The sequence below is a fragment of the Gallus gallus genome (assembly GCF_016699485.2).
Source record: "Gallus gallus isolate bGalGal1 chromosome 31 unlocalized genomic scaffold, bGalGal1.mat.broiler.GRCg7b 31_unloc2, whole genome shotgun sequence".
Classification (NCBI taxonomy): domain Eukaryota; kingdom Metazoa; phylum Chordata; class Aves; order Galliformes; family Phasianidae; genus Gallus; species Gallus gallus.
This window is the reverse complement of record NW_024095946.1, coordinates 1,645-22,478: the sequence shown is the minus strand read 5'-3', so window position 1 is coordinate 22,478 and position 20,834 is coordinate 1,645. Positions and strand designations below refer to the sequence as shown.

General features: G+C 55.0%; 2 protein-coding genes and 2 pseudogenes across 2 annotated transcripts; 2 read left to right on the top strand and 2 right to left on the bottom strand.

Annotated features, from left to right (window-relative positions):
• The first annotated feature begins 241 nt into the window (after nucleotides 1-241).
• On the top strand, nucleotides 242-3,226 carry LOC107049567 (annotated as a pseudogene).
• Nucleotides 3,227-4,868: 1,642 nt separating this feature from the next.
• On the top strand, nucleotides 4,869-7,063 carry LOC107049514 (osteoclast-associated immunoglobulin-like receptor). The gene is made up of 7 exons (XM_040656690.2): nucleotides 4,869-4,954; nucleotides 5,028-5,063; nucleotides 5,180-5,458; nucleotides 5,540-5,851; nucleotides 5,973-6,104; nucleotides 6,217-6,254; nucleotides 6,717-7,063. The coding sequence occupies exons 1-7, from the start codon at nucleotides 4,924-4,926 to the stop codon at nucleotides 6,852-6,854; spliced, it is 966 nt and encodes a 321-aa protein (XP_040512624.2). The 5' UTR covers nucleotides 4,869-4,923; the 3' UTR covers nucleotides 6,855-7,063.
• A 7,160-nt stretch (nucleotides 7,064-14,223) lies between these two features.
• LOC121108675 (immunoglobulin superfamily member 1-like) lies at nucleotides 14,224-15,013 on the bottom strand. Its single transcript, XM_040656691.1, has 3 exons — nucleotides 14,948-15,013; nucleotides 14,497-14,809; nucleotides 14,224-14,375 (listed from the first exon to the last, which is right to left on the bottom strand). Exons 1-3 carry the CDS (start codon nucleotides 15,011-15,013, stop codon nucleotides 14,224-14,226), a joined length of 531 nt encoding a protein of 176 aa, XP_040512625.1.
• A 1,736-nt stretch (nucleotides 15,014-16,749) lies between these two features.
• On the bottom strand, nucleotides 16,750-18,310 carry LOC121108674 (annotated as a pseudogene).
• Between the last annotated feature and the right edge of the window lie 2,524 nt (nucleotides 18,311-20,834).

Below are 20,834 nucleotides of genomic sequence, written 5' to 3'. Positions count from 1 at the left end.
GCAGTTGGGATCTCATGGGGACACCCAGCAAGGGCACGCACAGGCAGCCTTTTTGGGCCAGTGTGTGACAGCTGACAGCTGTCAGCCTGTGTGGGACACCGCAGTAACGGTTGTATGTACCACTCCACGTGTGTCATCCCATCCTGGGCCCCATGGTGCCATGGCATGGGGAAGAGAATTGTCAGATGAGGAGGTGACATCATGCCACTGTGTCTCCAAGGGGAAGTGAGAGTGGATCTCCAGACACTCCTTGTCCTCACTGCAGTCTCACTGTCCCCAAGCTGCTCCTGCCTCATGGCACCAATGGCAGTGGCCCTCATCCTTGGTGAGTGACAATGGGTACGTGGTGCCACGGGGGTTGGTGGCCCTGTGTGGGACAAGGACCGTGTCCCTTGCAGGTTGGTGGCTGGTGGCTGCGAGCAGGGCACAGCAACGTGAGTATGGGGACGGGGAGAATGGGGACAGAGATAGGGGAGTGTGGACAGGGGAGAACAGAGGGGCCAAGGAGGCTGTGCAGGGACAAGTCTGACTGCTCTCCCCCGTCCTAGTGCCCCGACCCTCCCTGTCGCTGCACCCCAGCCAGGGGGTGTCCCTGGGGGACACTGTCACCCTGCGCTGCCACCTGCCCCGGCTGGCTGCCTGGGTCTGGCTGTACCATGATGGAGGTAGGACACACAACAAGTACAAGGACAAGGAGCTGGATGCAGTCGAGTTCTCCTTCATGGCCACAAGCTGGGCGCATGCAGGGACGTATCGGTGCCAGTACCATCTGTCTGATCCACTGGGGACATCAGAGAAAAGTGACCCCGTGGAGCTGGTGCTGACAGGTGAGGGCTCTGGGAATAACGATTAGCTTTGGGCTGTACCCGTAGGGTGGTGTCCCACCTCTCTCCGCTCCCTGCACACAGATGCAAGATATCCCCCACCCAGCGTTTCCTTCAGCTTCGAGGGACACGTGATGACAACAATCAATATCAGTATCCACGTGGGGAGAGGGTCCAATGTCACCATCTGCTGCTGGAACTGGGATTATGGATCCGCCTTCCTCCTGCACAAGGGTGGGCACTCAGCCCCTGTCCAGCGCCAGGACCCCAGTGGTGGAGGAATGGCCACTTTCACCCTCTTTGGGGTAACCCCAGCTGACACCGGCACCTATAGCTGCTCCTACCGCCCCTGGGGTTACCCCTTTGTGTCCTCATCCCTTGGGGACAGTGTGACACTTGAGGTGACATCCCCACCTACACACCCAGGTAGGTCTGAGTCTCCCATGTGTATGTCCCTCGTGTCACCCATGGGTGGCAGTGTCACTGCATCCCGTCCTTAGGAGGTGGTTTCTGCAGATGGCATCACCCAAACACCCGGACTCCACAGATGCCAATGGGGAATCCCGTGGGAGCCTGGTTGTGGCAGTGGCAGGGGGCTGTGCCACTGCCCTCACTTTCATCCTCATCCTCATCATCTTCTTCCTCCTGGCTGCCTGCAGAGGCCGGATACAGAGAACTACGAGCCCTGGTGAGGAAGGGGTTAAATGGTTTCATTCCCCCACAGATGCTCCCAAACGTTCCATTGCATCTGCAGTACATTCCCCAGAGTTCCTATTTCCCTGTCCATCCTGCATAAATCCCCTCTCATGTTCCTCTGGTCTCTCTCTGGGGCCCTCCCATAACCTCAATACTCCCCCTTTCCCCTTTTTGGTCCAGGTGAACCTCTCAAGAGTTCCAAAGCCAATGAGCTCCAGGTAAGATTGTGGGTGAGGTGACCTCAAATACAACACTGCCCCCTGACTCCTCCCCGCCAAAGCACAGGGGGAACCCCAAACCCTGCCTATGGTGAACCCAGAACTCCTCCAGCATTGTATGGCTTACCCTATCTGTACACCACAAATCCAACCCATGGGGAACCCAAATCAACAGTGTGCTGAGTCCCCACATCCTTCATCTAAGCCCCCATGTACCCTGGGTACATCCAAGCCCTAAGAACACCAGAGACTCCATGGGAACCTTCAAAACAAGCAGAGGGAACCCATAACAACTCCTGTAGCGTCCCTCAAAGTCTGACCCAGGGAGACCCCGAATCTCAGCCAGCCCAGAACCACAAGCGCACTCTCTTGGCTCTTTCCCACATACTGGGATCATTGGTCCCCCCACATGCACTTTGGGGAACCCCATGGTATCACCCCGCTGTTCCCCCGTGTCTCCAGGTGCCACCCGCTGACAACGAGGGGCTGACCTACACTGAGCTGCAAGCTGTGACCCCCAGCTTCTGCCGCCCTGGGCCCAGCGCAGTCCCCCAGCCCCCGGTTATCTACGCCCAGCTGGGCTTTGGGGAACCCCACTGATGTCCCCCACACCGATTGCTGCATTTGTGGAGTGCAATAATGGAAACAGACACCAAGTTCCCCGCTTGGGTCTCACTGATGCTCTCTGCTCCCCCAGTCCCACAAATCTCCCCACATTTAACATCCCTCAAATCCCCACTGGTGTACACCAAATCCTCCCAAATCCCACCAAATCCCTGCATGGTCAGCGCTACCGTCACAGTGCATCCTTATCACCTGGATTCCTTTACACCCCTCAAGACCTCCAAATCCTCCCCAGTCCACACCCAAGCCCCACCAGCACTCTTTTAGGACCCCCACAACTCTCAAACTCTGCACCAACCTCCACCACCAGCCCTGAGGGACCCCCGGGTTGGTCCCAGTCCACCACAAAAGCCCCCATAACACTGAGTGGTGTGTAACAACAGGTGTGCACTACCCCACAACAGGCGTGCAATCCAAGGAGTGTTCTCACACATGTGTCATTGTCACCACTGCTGAATCGCACCGCCTCGCTGGGCTCACATCCACCACTTGGTCTCCACCAGTGCTCACAAGCCTCGATGAATGTCAGTGGGGCCATTATTTCTGCATGGAGGAATGCAGTCCCATCCCTTTTGCCTCCTCCACATATCCGTGTCAGATGCCACTGTGCCAATGTGTCCCCTCTGCTGCCGTCTGTCCCATGGCAACAGAATGTGATGGGACATTGGTGGGAAGGTTCCACCTCTGCTGCTGTCCCACTGACATTCACCTCTGATGTTGTGTGCCAAAATAATCAATCAGCAGGCATTACTTTCAGAATAGCCCTCATGAAATATATGATATCGTTCTACTCTTACTGACTGAAGATATTCTTGTTTCTTAACAGGCTTGTGTTGAAAATGAAAAGAGAGAGAAACAAACCCATAAATGTAATTGGGTGTTTGTCCTTGTTCTTGTGAGACAAACCCATCAGTCTGGTTCAGTGGAAGCAGCTGCAGTCCTTGGTGAGCTCTCAGGTGTTTGCCAAGGATGACATTTCCCTCCTGCTGTGCTCCGTCCTTGGCAATAGTTTGTCACAGATGTCCGTACCCCAAAGGGCGGTGCCATGGATGAGGCAGATGTGGAGCGCTGGGTGTTTCTCTCCGCTCAGAGAGGGCTGATGGAGCCTGGCAGAGACACACAGCCACAGTTCTGAGCTGAATGCCTGCCTGCAGTGCTGTGCATTCCATCGGAAGATTCACAGCTCACGTGTTCATGGTGGCATAAAATGGAGTCTCACAGATAAACCCCCAAAGGGATGAGTTTCTCCTCACTTTGGAGCCCTGTTCCCCCATCCCTGCACACAGCACAGAGCACAGCTGCGTCTTTCCGCTGCTCACAGCACTGAGCACAGCGATGTGTCACAGCACACAGCACCATCGGCCATCGCTCCCATCAGCACCGCACTGCGCCCCGTGTCCGCATCTCAGCTCACACAGTGCCCATCACACAGCGCTGTGTGGCTGCGGGGAGCCATGGGTGTGTGCCCGGGCTTGGGCCGGGCTGCTCTGTGGGGAAGAGCTGATTTTATATGGGGTGGGGTGGTGGGGGGCAGCCGCAGGACTCGACGGTCCCCACAGATCACCCCAGCCCTACAGTTCTGTCCCTCTGTGCGATCTCCTCCCAGCTCTGGGACCCCCAACCTCAAACCACAGCACCGCCCCACAACCAGCCCTGTGGGACTGCACTCCTTCCCCATCTGCCCCAGAGGAACTCCTCATTCCTCAGGGATCCCTCACACCTTCCCAGTCCTGCCCAGAAATACACCCACCGTGCCTCTGGCAAACAGAGCTCTTGACAATCCACCCCAACATCTCATCACCAGTCCTGTGGGACATCAGATCTGTCCCCAGCCACCCGAAGGCCTCGATGAGTCCATGTTCCCAACCACACGTGTGCACACCCATAGGTCTGCACCCACATGTGTGCCACTGCATGTCTTCATGTCTATTACATGTGTGTGCACAGTCACATACGCACAGCAGCCGTACACACGTTACTACATGGTTAGTACACTGCCTCTGTGTGTCTGTGACATCGTGTGTGTGCACTGATACACGTACAAAATAATGCACATGTGTGTGTCCTTAGCATGTGACAGAGGTCAGTGTGGGTGTCACTGTGTCCCCAGTGGTTCCTGCTGCTGTCCTCATCGAGGATTGTGGAGGAAAGCACAGTGGGGACAGAGTTTGGAACCCAAAGTTTGTGGAGACAGCAGGCTGGATGTATTGGGGACCGCCTGTGACATCCCATGTGGGACACCCCACTGAAGCCACGTGTCCTGTGTTTTACACACCCTTAGATGATGCCGTGCATTGCCACACACTGGCAGTGCTTTGCAGGAAGCGTGTGACAGCTGAGAGGTGACTGCCTGTGTGGGGCATCCCAACAGCGACTGCAGTTCCAGCTTCATGCAGAGAAGCCCATGGCGTATCCCCAAAGACACCACCCCTTGGCGACCGCAATTGCAACACTGAGGAGGTGACATCATGTCACTTCTTGTCCCTTGGAAACTGAAAGCAGCTCTCCGGCCACTTCCTTTCTCTGCTGCAGTCTCACTGTCCCCAAGCTGCTCCTGCCTCATGGCACCAATGGTGGTGAACCTCATCCTGGGTGAGTGACCATGGGGATGTGTTGCCACGGGGGTTGGTGGCCCTGAGTGGGACCAGGACTGTGTCCCTTGCAGGTTGGTGGCTGGTGGCAGTGAGCCGGGCACAGAAACGTGAGTATGGGGTGAGGGGAAAATGGGGACGGAGGCAGGGGTGTGTGGTCAGGGGAGCAGCAGAGGGGCCCAGGAGGGTGTGCAGGGACAAGGCTGACTGCTGTCCCCTGTCCTAGTGCCCCGACCCTCCCTATCGCTGCACCCCAGCCAGGGGGCGTCCCTGGGGGACAATGTCACCCTGCGCTGCCACCTGCCCCAGCCAGCTGCCTGGGTCCGACTCTATCGGTACCAAAATCCAACATACATCGAGCAGAAGGACAACGTGCAGGACATGGCTGAGTTCTCCTTGACTAGCATTAAACAGGAAGATGCAGTGATATATCAGTGCCAGTACCAGGGGTTGGCGCCTGCAGGGACATCGCAGAAGAGTGACCCCATGGAGCTGTTGGTGACAGGTGAGGACACTGAGGAAAGCAGATGGCCCTGGGCTGATCCCACGGGGCTGTGTTCCATCTCTGTTACCTCTCTGTGCTCAGATCACAGGTATCCCCCACCTGGCATTTCCCTGAGCCCCAAAGAGCATGTGGAGATGGGGAGCAACATCACCATCCAGTGCTGGAATAAGGACTATGGGGCCTCCTTCCTCCTGCACAAGGGAGGGCACTCAGCCCCTATCCAGCACCAGGAACCCGATTATTGGGGCACAGCCACCTTCACCCTCTTCGGGGTGACCCCAGCTGACTCTGGCACCTATAGGTGCTCCTACCGCATCGGGGGCTGCTGCCTTCTGTTTTCACCCCTTGGGGATAATGTGACCCTGGAAGTGATTCCCAGACCTGCACCCCCAGGTAGGTCTGAGCTCCCATTTCGTTCTCCCCTTCTCACCCATGGGTGACAGTGTCACTGCATCCCTCATCCACTGTGATGAGGGCTGTGTATGGAGACACCTAAAGCACTTCAACCCCACAGGTGTCAATGGGGGTCCCAGCAGGAACCTGGTGGCAGCAGTGGCGGGGGGCTGTGCTGCTGCCATTGTCATCATCACTGTCTCTTTCCTCCTTGTTGCTCTGAGAAGACAAATGCAGAGAGCTGAGAGGCCTGGTGGGGAAGGGGTTAAATGGCTTTGATTTCCCATAGATCCCCTATGGATCCCAGCTGGTGTTCTTTGGGCACTTCATAATCCCACCCATCTCCCCTCCCGTTTATGACTCAGGTGCCACACCCAGAAGCCCCGAGGCCGTGCAGTTCCAGGTCAGTGTCTGGGTCAGGGGACCCCTAACAACAAAATGCCCCATTGCCCACCCCCCTCAAGACCTCAACAGGGAACCCCAAACCCTGCCCGTGGGAACCCCAAGGAGCCCTCTCCCTTTTATGCCTTCCCATCACGTTGTGTGCACCCTCAAATCCAGCCCATGGGGACCTCCAAATCTCCACCATGGGGATGCCCCACACCCCGAACTGAAGCTCCCTGGCATGCTCCAAGCCTTCAACACCCCCAGACTGTATGGGCAGGCAACATATTGGGACCATAGTGGGAACCCCAGACACCACCCTCAGGGAACCCCAATGTCACAGCCACAGCTTCCCAAAATCTACACCACCCCACAGTCCCAACTCCCTTCTCCTGGACAGCCCCCCACCCATTACACAGTGCTGTCTTCCCCTCAGGCATGTTGGGATCCCATGGTCACACTGCTGTCCCTGTGTCCCCAGGTGTCCCCCGGTGACAGCGAGGGTCTGACCTACGCCCAGCTGCAAGCTGTGACCCCCAGCACCCACCCCCCCACCTCTTCTACCACTCCTGAACCCCCCATTATCTACGCCGAGGTGGGCACGCGGGGACCCCGCTGATGCCCCCAGATGTGTATGCAAACACGGGTGTGTTGTGCGCACACATGGACTTCAAGGGTGCACAGTGCCAGTGTGCTCGGTGTGCTCACCACCACGTGTGAATTACAGCCATGTACCTGTGCGTGTGAACACGTGGATGTGTATTAAACTGGTGTGCACCATCCCATGTGCACATCAGGTGTACAAACACACGTGTGGGACACGCTGAACTCTGTGCTTCTGTGTGTGTCTGTGCGATGCCCTATGTGTGCACCACCAGCTGTACACACTGCTGCTCATGTGTGTCCTTAGCATGTGCTCCCTGGGTCTGCACTATACGTGTGCCTCCACAGCACAGGCATGTCATCAACACGTGCCCTGTGCCTGCACCACATTTCTCCCCACAGCACACGTGTCCTTACCGTGTGCTCCCCACAGCGCATCTCCATCTCCAGAAGCCAAACCAGCCCCCATCCCACAGTGGTGTTGGGGCAGGATTTGTGGTGAGGAGGGAAAATTGCTTTGGGTGACAATTGGGAACAGGACAGAGGGGTAGTGGGGTTTTCCAGAAAGTGGGGGAGAAGAGGAAGTTTGTGTGTGGGAGGGCTGTGTGTGGGAGCAGCAGTGAGGGGAAGGGCAGGAGAGCTGACTTCCCCCTTTTGGTGGTGGAAGGGGAAATGCTGGAGAGTTTGTGAGCTCGATGGAGATTATGGAGTCCAGATGGAGGATTGTGGGGGGCTGGATGGAGACCTGTGGGGACACAGGGAGATCTGGCAGCTGCATGAAGGATCTGCAGTCTTCTCGATGGAGGTTTGGGGCTGGATAGAAATGTTGGGTTGGTTGGAGGCTTTGGGTCTGAGTGGAGGATCTTGGGGTGGATGGAGGTTTTGATGTAGATGGGGAATTATGGTTTGAATGATGGATTTTGGGGTTGAATGGAGTCCTGGGGGCCTGGATGTAGAGATTGGGTCTGGCTGTACAGATCAGAGGTTGGTGTCGATTTAGAGGCAGGAAGGAAGTTTCAGAGAGGACAGAGGTTTTGGGGGATGAGTGACATTTGTATGGCTGGATGGTGGATGTGTGGACTGAATGCAGTTTTTTTGGGGTGGATGATGATTTTTGGGGCTGAAGGTCCTGGGGTTCATTGAGGTTTTGGAGGGCTGTGTTTGGAGGGTGGTGTGGGGTGTGGATGTTGGGTCTGGATGAAGGATTAGGGGTGGCTGGATGGAGATTGTGGAGTTGGATGTAGAGTTTGGTGTGAGATGGAGGTTTTGGGAATGGGTGGAGATCATTGGGATGAATGGAAGTTTTGGGGTCAGTACATAGATTCTGGGGGTCAGTTGGAGTTTTTTAGGGTCTGGTTGGGGATTCTGGGGGTGAGTGGAGGTTTTCGGAGTGGATGGACAGATAGACAGTAGGAAAGAGAGTTAAGGTGTTTGTGTGGATAGTAGGGCCAATAGGTAACAAAATAGAGAGATGAACAGGCAGAAGGTGGCTTGAATTTGTTGTGTCCATACTGGATCAGGAGGTGCATCCCCAGGAGCAGGAGATCCAGCAGGCCGATGGATGGATGGATGGATGGATGGATGGATGGATGGATGGATGAACGGACAGATTGATAGGCACATGGATGGACGAGAGACAGAGTGATGGGAAGCAGCCCACACAGCTGGGAATTTGTCCTCAAGGACAGGGAGAGGAGCAGAGCTGTCAGATATGTAGGGCCGCTTTGCTCAGGGCACAAGATCTCTCCATCCCCAGTGCAGGCTGTCCGGAAAGGAAGGGAAGAGAGCAGCATGGCTGAAGCGGGACCTGCAGGTCAAAGTGGAGAGCAAGAAGCAGATGCACAGGCAGTGTCAGCAGGGCCAGGGAACCTGGCAGGAGGGTGGTGTGGGTGCTGGTCTGTGTGGGGCTGGGGGCAGGAAGGCCAAGGCCCAGCTGGAACTGGATGTGGTGAGGGGTGCAAAGAAGAACAAGGAAGGCTTCGACAGGGCTGTCAACCTGAAAACGAAAGCCCAGGATGGCAAACTCGAGGAAGGCGGCCTGAATGAATCCACGCATCTTCACAGAAGTAATGGTGGAAACATCTAAAGGGGTTTTTATTGCCAGAATCAGCCCATACTTATATAGAAATACAGGGTGCACACAGCATCCTATAATTGGTTAGCACACAGAAATCACGCATCTTGCTCGCTAGCTATTTGTACAGCATTAATCATCACACGGCTTTTTTCACTGTTCTTCGCATTCCTCTGTCTTGATCTCTTCCCAGGCTAGCTACCCCCTTATCTTAACTGAAGCCTTTGTTCTTCTTCCTGCTTTGACAGCTTCAAGGTCTCATAGCCTGGGCTGTGCACATAGCACTTGAGCTCACAAATTTTTGCTCCCTGAGCCACTCTCCTACAATTTCCCCTTTTTCTTTTGGCACAAGCCAGGTAGTAGGAATCACATCTTGAACCATTTCTTTGTGAGCATTACAGTAAGCAAGGCACGCTTATCAGCACACCAATCACTGTCTATAAGAACGCACTAGATTTGTGCTACACACTTCTACAAAGCGTTCCTCGTCAGTAAGCTAAGACCACACGGCACACCAGTTTTACCTACAGTTTCAGTATCCCGATGAGTAAAAATACCACAGCCCCCGCACTGGATCAATAACTGTACCCGACCCCACAATTAGTGCACTTCTGATTCTTGTAACCGCTAATTGCTCCTGGCAGTTCCCAGTGGCCAAGAGGCCTTCCCGATGAGATGTTTTCTGCCATCTGCTGAGGGAATACCGGTCGCAGCCTGGCAGTCGCGGCACTATGGATGATGTCTGTACACCACGCGGCTATTGCTCGCCGGAGTCGCTGTTGTAGTCGTCGGGTTGAGATGGGTTGTTGATGTTCAGGACTGGTTTGGTTCATTTACTGGGAACCCATAATGGGCCAGATCCTGGGGAGACACAACTATAACCTCTACTGTTAAACAGTAGCGGAGCAGGACCCTCCCACATGGCAGTGGTAGGGTTCCTATATTGAACCTTCTCTGAGGGAGTAGACTGCATATGAATCTGACTATGATGTATAATTACAGGAGCTAATTCTGCATCTCCTACTAGGCTAAGGAAGTGAAGGGTAAAAAGGACTCGTGATAATCTCACGACTGGATCAATCTCTTCCTCCTGCTTCTGTTTCGTTAGGTATTCTTTAACAGTTCTATGAGCTCTTTCTATCATTGCTTGACCCGTGGGACTAGGAGGGATTCCAGTGACATGCTTTACCCCCCACATCTGCAAGAACCTGTGAACCCAACCACCTGTGTACGCCGGACCATGATCCGTTTTTATCTCCTGAGGCACACCCATGACTGCAAAGCAAGCTGTCAAATGCCTCACCACATGGGCTGCCTTTTCACCAGCCTGTGCCGTAGCCCACAGCATTCTAGAAAAGGTATCAGTGGATACATGTACATACTTTAACCTCCCAAATTCTGGCACGTGAGTGACATCCACCTGCCAAATCCCACAGGCTTGTAAACCCTTTGGATTGACTCCCAGACCTAGGCTAGACCCGTGCTGTGAACCCTGAGAGCATGCCCGCACAATGCCCTTTGCTTCTGTACCCGTCAGGCCGAACTGGCGCCTCAGTGCCTTAGCCAACTGATGGAACATGTTATGGCTGCTTCTTGCGGCCTGAAAGGAATCCTGGGGGCATGTAGTAGTGGACTGACAAGTGCATCAGCACAAGCGTTGCCCTCTCCTAGACCCTGGGTCCCTAGGTGACTCCTGATATGCAGGATGCTACAAGGCACACAGCGATCATCTCTTGCCCGCTTAACCTGCAAGAAGAGTTGAGCTAGTCTTGGGTCCTGGGGGAGCTTAATCAAAGCTTGCGCTATACGCAGCACTACTCCTACCACGTATAAGGCATCTGATACCAAATTTACACACTGATCTCGCCACCTGGCGAGGGCCCATGCCACTTCTCACACCAGACCTTGGTGCGACAGGCACAGTGAAAATGACCTTTCTGCCCTCAGCGGAAACATATCCCCGGTTTCTGCCCTCCATCCTTCCCACTTATTCTCGTCACAGCTGCTGCAAGCAGCCTCGCAGTGGGTTGGATGGCTTGTGCCATGGCATTTGCCATAACTTGCCCACTACGCTGTTGCTCTGCCCTACTAGCAAGATCCAACATTTCTCCAACCCCAGCATCTTCTGGGAGTGTAGCCAGCAGTCGCTTCATAGGGAGATTAGCATTCTCAACTACAAGCAGCTAAAACATGCTCTGTTTAGCTTCCTCGGACATCTCTGTTTGACTGGCAAGAGCCTTCCACAGCCTGTCCAAAAATGGTGGATTTGGCTCGGTTGGGCCCTGCTGAGTGGCAGCGAACGATGGCCAAGGTTGCATGTCAGGCACAGCATTAAAGGCCATCTTAGTCAACTGAGCTGCCAAGTAATGCAGTTGCGAACGATATGTTAACTGTGCTGCCATATTCCCATATGCTCCCAAACCCGTTATCATGTCAGGATTAATCCCATACAAGACATCCCCCTGGTTACGCGGACGCCCAGCCTCCACCCGCGCTAAGTGTTCCCACTCCCGTTGCCAAATAATAACTTGAGAAGGAGTTAACAACAGCCTAGCCAGATTAGCACAGTCCATCGGGGAATTAACATCAACAGTAAATAGCCAATCAAGCATCATTCGCGCCACATCAGACTTTATCCCATTCTCTCCTACAGTCTTTTTCGCTTGCTGCAAAACTTTCCACTCGTGTTGCTCATATTGCGGTCCTTGGGGACTCTGCATGAGTGGACAGGCAAGTGCACCTACTGTTTGCCACTCACCTTCCAGAATGGCATCCCAAATTATGCCAGTCCATCTCCGTCCTGTTACTGGAGCCCCTTCTGCCACAGTATAATGAGACAGAGGACCAGAGGATGGCTTTGGAACGCAGGAGTCCACAGCCAGGATTTGCTTAACCAGTTGTTGCACCGATTGGGCCGGTTTTATAGGGACTAAATTCAGCGCGTGGTCCCGTCGACCCTCTAGCTTCTGTATGGCTTTGTTGCTTTGTCTCCCTAATTCAGTTACTGTAGGTTGTTCCTGGCGTTGCCATAGAAACTTGATGACGTTCAGGGGGGAATAAGTCTGCCTCCGAGTCAGACTCCTCGTCTCCACTAACTGGCAGAGGGACATGCTGCAGATCAGCAGCGGAAGGAGGCTTGGAGGTTGGCAGATCCGCAGTGGGAGGAGGCTCAGAGGTTGGCAGGGGTGGATACAGCGTCGGCCGGCTCGCCATGCCCCCTTGCTCTCTGTCGCGATGTAGTTCCACATCTTAATGCCAGTCGCCGCAGCCGGCTGAGAAGGAGCTTCCTCCTCGGGAGGTGCTGACGCAGCGTGGTCTGCGGAGGCCCCTGCTCCCACCCCTCAACAATTTCGCCATGGATGAACACTGCCTTGACCCCGCCAGGCCCCTCACTGCCATTGGTCCTCTAAAGAGATTGAAAAGATGAGAGCAGCTCTTGGGGAAATTAGAGGACCCTGTCTTTGCAGGAGCGGCTATAACTTGGGTAGCAGAGGCAGCCACTTTCGCCTCCGCTCTCATAGTCTTAAGAGTATTAATCACAATTTGTGACTACAGCGCCTAGGGCTGTAGTCTCCTTCGCCTTGCCCTGAATGGATGTGTCCCACATGCAGTCCCCAGTTTCGTGCCATTCTTCCACTATGAAAATGAGCGGAGGAGCCTTCAAGAACCCCTGTTCTCGGGCCCACATTACTAGCTTAGCTAGGTCTTTGTCCTTCACTGTCTCCCCTCGCTTAGTGAGGATACTAAGAAGCAGTGTCTGTGCAGCTGCAAATTCCACATCCATGCAAGCAGCAAGTAGCGGAGGAGGAAGCTGCGCAATCTTCCTACCCGAGTTGTTATCCTTTTTGGCACATGGCACTCACCCCACTGCGGGTCTGAGTCGTTGTCCTCTCGGCACATGACGCTCTGAGCTACCTGTCCTCTTGGCAAACAGCACTTACCCGCAGCAACCTTCCCCGCTCCCGTTGCCTCCACATCAAACCGCTGTGACAACTCTCGAGCGTCCCGCTGCCTCCACGTCGAACCACGGTGGCAACTTGTGCGGCTTTCCCGGGTCCCTGTTTGGGCACCACTTGAAGGAGGGTTGCCCCGAAACAAACCACATGTCTTCATAGAAGTAATGGTGGAGCTTTGATTTATTGCCCAAATCAGCTCATAGTTATACAGAAATACAGGGTGCACATGGAGATAACAGCTCATGATTGGTTAGCATACAGAAATCAGGCGTCTTGCTCGCAAAGCTATTGGTCCAGCATTAATCATCACACGGCTTTTCACACCGTTCCTCACATTCCATTGCCTTAGTCTCTCCCCAGGCTAGCTTCCCCCTTATCTTAACTGCAGCCTCAGCTTTTCTTTTTGCTTTGACAGCTTCAAGGTCTCATAGCCTGGGTAGTGCACGCAGCACTCGTACTCACAATGTCCTTGCTCTTTGAGCCATTCTCCTGCAACTGGAGACGGTGGAGAACCACTGTGGGGTTCCTCAGTATGGCTGTGAGGAGGGACAGCTCTGTTGTAAGTGTGTGGGTGTGGTCAGTGATGGTGTGTTTGGGGTTGTGGGGGGACTTTGATTTGGGGTAACACTGGTCCGATATTGCGAGTAAATATGTGTGCCTTTTGGGAGTCCTATTACATTGTATGGATTGCCCACACTGTCAGGGGGATGTTTATGGCTGTGTTTTCCCCAGTTGGTGCAAGGACTTTGTTTTGGGCCCTCGGGGATCTCCACAATGCAGATTTGTGCTTCCCCCTGGTCAGGATTTTGGGGCATCACACAAGGTTAGAGTAAGCCATCACATCTGGGGGATCCTGGGGTCCTCATGGGCAGGGATTTGGGTTCCAGGTGGAGTATGGGGTGCCCAGGAACAGGCTGGGATCAGGGGTCCTTGACCCAAAGACTTATCTGGAACTGCTCAGCCTCAGGAATTTGTGGGTAGGCACTGGAGTCAAAACAGAAGGGGAGCATTGTGGGGTTATGGGGGATGAAGGGGGTGTGAAACTTGTTGCACTTGTGAGAATAAACAGGGGATGCAAGAGGAGGCAGGTAACACTTGGGTGGATTTACAGTGGATCAGTAAAGGATGGACACAGACGCACAAGATGACTGGGACTAGATAATTTATAGGGTCTGGAAGGGGAGGCAGGGGATACATGGGGGGATTTATAGGAGATGGGATGGGACAGGGAACATCTGAGGGAATCGATAGGCAATGTATTGTGGACCCACCTGGTGGATTCTAGAGAAGAATGGAAGGAGAGGAAGAGAAAGACGGGGGAGATGTGTAGGAGATGTACAGGAGATCAAAAGCCATTAAATCCCTTCCCCACCCAGACTCTCATCTCTCCGTATCCAGAGGCTGCGGGCATCGATGACAAAGAAGACGCCGAGGCCAAAGATGAGGACAGCAGCGCAGCCCCTCACCACTGCCACCACCAGGTTCCCACGGGACACCAACTCAGCACCTGTGGGGTACAGGTACTTGGGTGTGTTCATCCCCAGCATCAGCTCCATGGGGAAGGGATGTGATGACACTGCCACCCATGGGCAGCACTGGGGGCAAGCAAATGAGGGGCTTGTACCTACCTGGGCGTGCAGGTGTGGATGTCACCTCCAGCGTTACGCTGTCCCCAAGGGGTGAGGACACAAAGAGGGAGGCCTTGGGGCGATAGGAGCATCTGTAGGTGCCACTGTCAGCTGGGGTCACCGCAACAAGGATGAAGGTGGCTGTGCCCCCGCCACGGGGGTCCTGGTGCTGGACAGGGGCTGAGTGCCCGTCCTTGTGCAAGAAGATGATGCCCCCATAGCCCTGATTGCAGCACTGGATGGTGACATTGGTCCCCACTTCCACAATTTTTTCCTGGTTCATGGAAATGTTAGGTGGAGGAATATCGATGATCTGAATGCAGGGAGATAACAGAGATGGGACATGGCCCTGTGGAGAATGCCCAGGCCCATCTGCTTGCCCCATAACCCTCACCTGTCACCACCAATTCAATGGGGACGCTCTTCTCTGATACCCCCGGTGGCTCCAAACCCAATACTGGCACCAATACTTCATTGCATCTTCCAGCTTTACACAAACCAAGGAGAACTCAGCCATGGACCTGATGCTTGTCCATGTCCTTGTAGGATCTCAAAAGTCCATCCTGACAGAGCTCAACCCAGGCAGCCGGCTGGGGCAGGTGGCAGCGCAGGGTGACAGTGTCCCCCAGGGACAACCCCTGGCTGGGGTGCAGCGACAGGGAGGGTCGGGGCACTAGGAAAGGGGACAGCAGTCAGCCTTGTCCCTGCACACCCTCCGCGGCCCCTCTGTTCTCCCCTGACCACACTCCCCTCCCTCTGTCCCCATTCTCCCCCTGTCCCCATACTCACGTTGCTGTGCCCTGCTTGCTGCCACCAGCCACCAACCTGCAAGGGACACGGTCCTGGTCCCACACAGGGCCACCAACCCCCGTGGCACCACGTCCCCATTGTCACTCACCGAGGATGTGGGCCACTGCCATTGGTGCCATGAGGCAGGAGCAGCTTGGGGACAGCGAGTCTGCAGCAGAGAAAAGAAGTGGCCGAAGAGCTGCTGTCAGTTCCTCTTGTGGACAGCATGCTGTGATGTCGTCTCCTCATGTGGTATTTGTGGTCCCCAAGTGGGTGGTGGTACTGAGGGCACCCAGTGGTGACACACACAGAGCACTGCACACATCCCCAGTTGGGGCGCCCGACACAGTCCTGTCACCCCTCCGTGTCTCACGCTTTCCCAAAAGGCCGCCAGTTTAAAGCCCTCTCAGTGAGCCCCACCAGCTCCTGGTCTGAGATCCGCTTCCCCCTTTCACACAGCTGGGATCCACCTGCAGCCATCAGCCCAGCTCAGAGTACACCGCCCCGTGGTCAGAAAAAACAGAATTCCTGCCGTGGCACCAACCTCTCAGCCACGCATTTATCAGATGAGTTCTCCCAGTCCTCTCAGTATCCCTCGCTGCCACTGAGGGGACAGAGGAGAACTCCACCTGTACTCCCACTCTGCCCACTGACCACCCAGGGCCCTGAACACCCTTTGCATGGCCCTCAGCCTTCTCTCAGTGACTGCATCACTGCCAGCCTGACCCATCAGTAAGGGAGAACAGCCAGAGGGGTGAACCGGAGCAGGGAGTGTCCTGGTGATGTCCCTGAGCAGGGCCCCAGGAGGGCAGCACACTTCCCTACGGGTAGAGTCTGGCTGATGTGTCAGAGCCTCTGTTCCCCTCAGGAGGAGTCCCCTACGACAGCCACCCTTGTCTCCTATCTGAAGGGGGTCTGGAGGCGTGGAGCTGACCACTTTGCCTAGGCAATGACCTGGGTGCAGGCTCAGGCAGTCCCAGCTGCTGCAGACCTGCATGGGCAAGTTCTGGGGTGCGCACACTCTGGAGACCAGCACTGATTTTGGGGAAGAGCTTTCAGCCTCGTAGAGACCGCATCCAGATGTGTTGTTTGGGAGGCAGCTGATGGGTGAGCTGATCTCCGCAGTGTGGGGAGCGATGCTCTCGTGGCTGTCACTGCCACGAGACCAGGAACTCTGAGACAAATACATGACTGCTGAATAGGTTTTAATTAGTACTTTTGCCTTGTTATTGCACCTATGATCAGCTCTACAGGGTACAGGGCACATCCTGATCGAGGTGGGCTGCTGGCACTCTGCTTTCAGGCCGCAGATGTCCTCTGATCTGGGAACAGCCGCTTTCCATGGAGAGAGGGGCTGTGTGCTGAGGGATCTCCATGAAGTGCTGATGGCCCTGAAGTTATTGCCAGCTGTCAGGACACTGGGATTACTGGGGGCACTGAGGGCACTGAGGGCACTGGGGGACACTGGGGACATTGGAGGAACTGGGGACATTCCTGGATATTATGGGCACTGCAGACATGGGGGACACAGAAGGAATTGGGGACAGTGGGGATGAAGCAACGCTGGGTCCACATTGATCCTTTGGTCCACATTGATCCCAACCCCATTGGACATCGGGGACAACATTAAGTCACACTCACGATTCTGCATTGACCACACTGGTCACATCGATGGGATCTCATTGACCCCACTGATCTCTACCATGTTTCCATGCTGACCCCAACCCCATGGGACAATGATACACTGACCAAGAATTGGTTGACCCACAAACATTGGACACGTCTGCGGGACCACGCTGACCACAAGGAATCTGGAAGCATCCCCATTTCTGACCTCCTACCCCATTAAGCCCACTCCAATCACAAGAACCTCATTTACCCCATAACCTCCTCCAGGTTGGGGCTCATTGTCTCTGCCAACACCAACCCCAAAACCCACACACTGTGCCCCAAATTGCTCCCACCATCCCACTGACCGCCCTCCGCACTGCACTGGAGGAGAAATAGAAGATGAAGGGGTCGAGCGCAGCGCTGAGGGTGGTGAGGAGCAGAGCGTAGGGCCTCCACTCAGGGCTGCGCTGCTGCACAAAGCCCACCACATGCGAGATGTTGTAGGGTCCACAAGCAGATCCAAAGTTGACCATGGTGACCACAGCCAGCCCCACAGTGCGGTACTTCTTTTGCAGCGGGATTTGGGGGTCGAGTGAGGAGGGCACGGATGAGGCCAATGTAGCAGAACATGGTGATGGCAGAGGGGTATGAGGAAGAGGATGAGGAAGAGAGAAGGCGCAGTGGGAGGACAAAGTGCAGCTGGGCTTGAGAGAAGTCATCGTAGCAGTGGTAGCCCAGGCTTGGTTGGGTCTCAGAGGCATTCTGGGAAGTCCACGGGGTGGTGGTGGGGATGTGGGGTGTGTTTGGGGTTGTGCAGGCAGAGGATTTGAGGCTGGAGGATGTTGCAGTTGGTGTTGGGGCTGGAGATCCTGCGGATCCCGGATTCCCTGGTCTTGGTCACATTCACTCCCAAACCACCTTCCCCCATCCGCCACAGACCCATTGATCCCAAACTCTCTGTGATATTCTGCCACAAAGATGATGGAACAATGGGACAATGCCATCACCCAAAGGATGGCACTGGCAGCCATCGTCCGCCATAACCTCCGGCGCCGGTTGTAGCGGTGCGGGAACACGACCCCAAAGTAGCGCTCCACACTGAGGGCAGCCATAAAGAGAGTGCTGAGGTAGATGCTGGAGAAGAAGCAGAAGTTTGCTATGGGGCAGAGCGCTGTGGGGAAGGGCCAAATCATCAAGGCTGCCTCTTCGGCCATCTTGAAGGGGAGGAAGAGGAGGACAAGCAGGTCGGCAGTGATGAGGTTGAGGAGGAGGAGGTCGGCAGCGGTGAGGTGGGGATGAGGACGGTGACACCAGATTTTGATGAGGAGGGTGAGGAAGGTGAAGACGTTGGCAGGAAATCCCACGGCGAAGGTCAGCGCGTGGACAGCAAAAGACGAGCATGGCGAGAGGAGGGCTGTGGGACAAAGGGCACAGAGCTGTAGGGCAGGCTAGGGGGTCATACTGGGGCTACAGGATGGGCCATGGTATCAAACTGGGGCTATAGGATGAGCTAAGGGGTGATAGCAGAGCTATGGGTTGGACTATGGAGTGAAGGGGCTTATGAGGCAGAGCTATGGGGCACAATTGGGGCCGTGGGGTGATAAGTCAATTTCTGGGCGTATGGGACAGGCAATGAGGATATGGGGTTGGATGTGGAGCTACGGGGCATGATATGGGGCAGGGGGGAGAGGTATGGGGTGATGAAGCCTGATATGGGGCTATGGGAAGGTGTTTGTGGTCCTAGTAATCCCGAAGAGATGAGAATGAGCACAGCAGGAGGAAGGCTCCGGGGCTGTGGCAGAAAGCTATGAAGCAGGATATGGATCTGTGGGGCAGGACATGGGGTGAGATTTGGTGTCATGGGGCCATGATATGCGATTATGGGGCAGGATATGGGCTCATACCATTCCTAAGCAATGAGGATGAGGATGGAGGGAGGGAAGGCAGTGGGGCACAGAGCTGTGGGATGAATATGGAAGCACGGGGCTGTGGGGCAGGAACATGGGGTTAGTGGTTATGGGGTACAGTGTGGAGTCATGAGGTTATGAGGTGAGGCCGCACAGCTTCCTCCACACCCACAGGAGAGTGCTGCCCCCATAAGGATTTAGTTTGGTTGATTAATGCATTTCCTGCTCAGAGTGAGAAGACGAGGAGCAGGGCCACTGAGCCTCCCCATCTGGAAACCCATCACTGCCCCCAAATCCCACCACTTTCCCACAGCTCTCCACACCCCACAACTCATCAAAACCTCATGCCCCACCACAAAACCCTCCCTGCTACCCCACAGCCATATTTCCTGCCCCACAGCCCCACAGCCCCATGAACCCCCATCCCACCCCAGAGCTCCACATGCTGTCCGCTTGCCCCATGTCCAGCCCGTTGGCCTTGTATCAAGATACAGAGCACCATGATCCCATATCTCTAACCCATACTACCACAACCCCACATCCTGCCACTATGAGTCCCATGACCCCATATCCCACCCGATAACCCCACGTCTCTTCACCTTTCCCCAGTGCCGCACTACTGCCCCACATCCCTCAGCCCACCAGGAACCCCCCCATGTGCTCACCTCCTCTGTTTGCCTCAGTGTCTGTGGGGAGCTGGGTCCTGCCCCATAGTTAAGTGGAGGAACTGACAGGGGTGGGGCCACACTTTGGGGGGCCACTCTCCGCAGAGGCCCTTTCTCCTTTGTCATGGGCTGGGGACGCCCCCCTAGGCTGAGCGACCACTACTTGAGGGAGATTTGGGGGAGAAGAAAAAATGAGGGGGGGGGGGTGCACTTTTTATGGGACACCCCACAGGTGTGTAGGGGTGGTAGCAGAGGGGGTGGTCACTTCAAGGGGGTGTCCTATGGGGCAGCGGTGACAACTGGAGGAAATGTGGTGTTTCCTGAACAGCAAACGTCTGCTGTGTGGTGGTGGGGAGCCCAAAATTGGCGTAAATGTACAAAAAATAGGAGGTGCAGCGCTGTGGGGCTGTGTCCCATAACTGTCTTCTCTCTGTACGTAGATCCAAATACCCCCCCATCCAGCATTTCCCCAACGCCTGAGGAAACAGGTGGAGGTAGTGGGACAAACATCAGCATCCAGTGCTGGAACCAGGTTATCAGGGCACCATCTCCCTGCACCAGGGTGGGCAATCAGCCCCTGTCCAGCACAGGAACACCAATGCTGATGGCACAGCCATGGTTCAGTTGTAGCTGAGCAGTGCTGCACAGAGCCACAGATGGTTCCGCTTCTCAGCTTCTCACCCTGTGCTGCCAGCGAGGGGCTGGAGGGCACCAGGAGCTGGGAGGGGACAGCAGCAGGCCAGCGGACCTGCACTGCCAAGGGATATCTCACAGCGTATGGCATCGGGTGAGAATGGAACTCTGAGGGGAGCTGTGTGAGGTGGTGACGGGAGAGCAGCAGGGAAAGAGGTATACAGTATGGGAGGGAATGAACTGTGCTGGAGTGGTGTAGAATGGTGTTCAGAATGATGATCCGGAATGGTGTTTGGAATGAGGAGCAAGTGGTGGAGGAATTGGCTGACCAACTCTGGCAATTCCAGTTCCACCTGCCAGGAGGAATCCAGGGACAGTTGGGTTCAGAAAGGATGCCCGGTTTGAGAGATTCCTAAGATTCACCTTTCTCCCAACTCACCGAGTGGGACGGGACATTTTCCCTTGGCATCATGGGCAGAATGCCCTGGATAAAGAGCAAGAGGAATCCAGAAGGGCTATAACCTGAGTGAGAAAGAAGGATTCTTGTTAGAGCCATGTCTGAGCTCTGTGGCAGCTCCATGTGGAGTTTGAGGTGGCACAGTGATAGCAGTGCAGGAAGATAGATGTGTTGCGCAGCAAACCAAATGAGGAACTGAGTCACTGAGAGCGGTGATAAGGAGTTTGCAAGCTGAACTGGAAGTTGAGCCAAAGGTGTGCTTGCATGCACGGATAG

Bases quoted from the DNA above. Each gene is read 5' to 3' on its own strand.
- LOC121108675 (XM_040656691.1), bottom strand. From the start codon at position 15,013: ATGGCTGAGTTCTCCTTGGTTTGTGTAAAGCTGGAAGATGCAATGAAG. The intron at 14,810-14,947 runs GTTTGGAGCCAC...CCCTGCATTCAG, and splicing joins AGTATTGGTGCCAGTATTGG to ATCATCGATATTCCTCCACC. The intron at 14,376-14,496 runs GTAGGTACAAGC...TGTACCCCACAG, and splicing joins ATCCACACCTGCACGCCCAG to GTGCTGAGTTGGTGTCCCGT.
- LOC107049514 (XM_040656690.2), top strand. From the start codon at position 4,924: ATGGCACCAATGGTGGTGAACCTCATCCTGG. The intron at 6,105-6,216 runs GTGGGGAAGGGG...TTTATGACTCAG, and splicing joins GCAGAGAGCTGAGAGGCCTG to GTGCCACACCCAGAAGCCCC. The intron at 6,255-6,716 runs GTCAGTGTCTGG...CTGTGTCCCCAG, and splicing joins CCGAGGCCGTGCAGTTCCAG to GTGTCCCCCGGTGACAGCGA.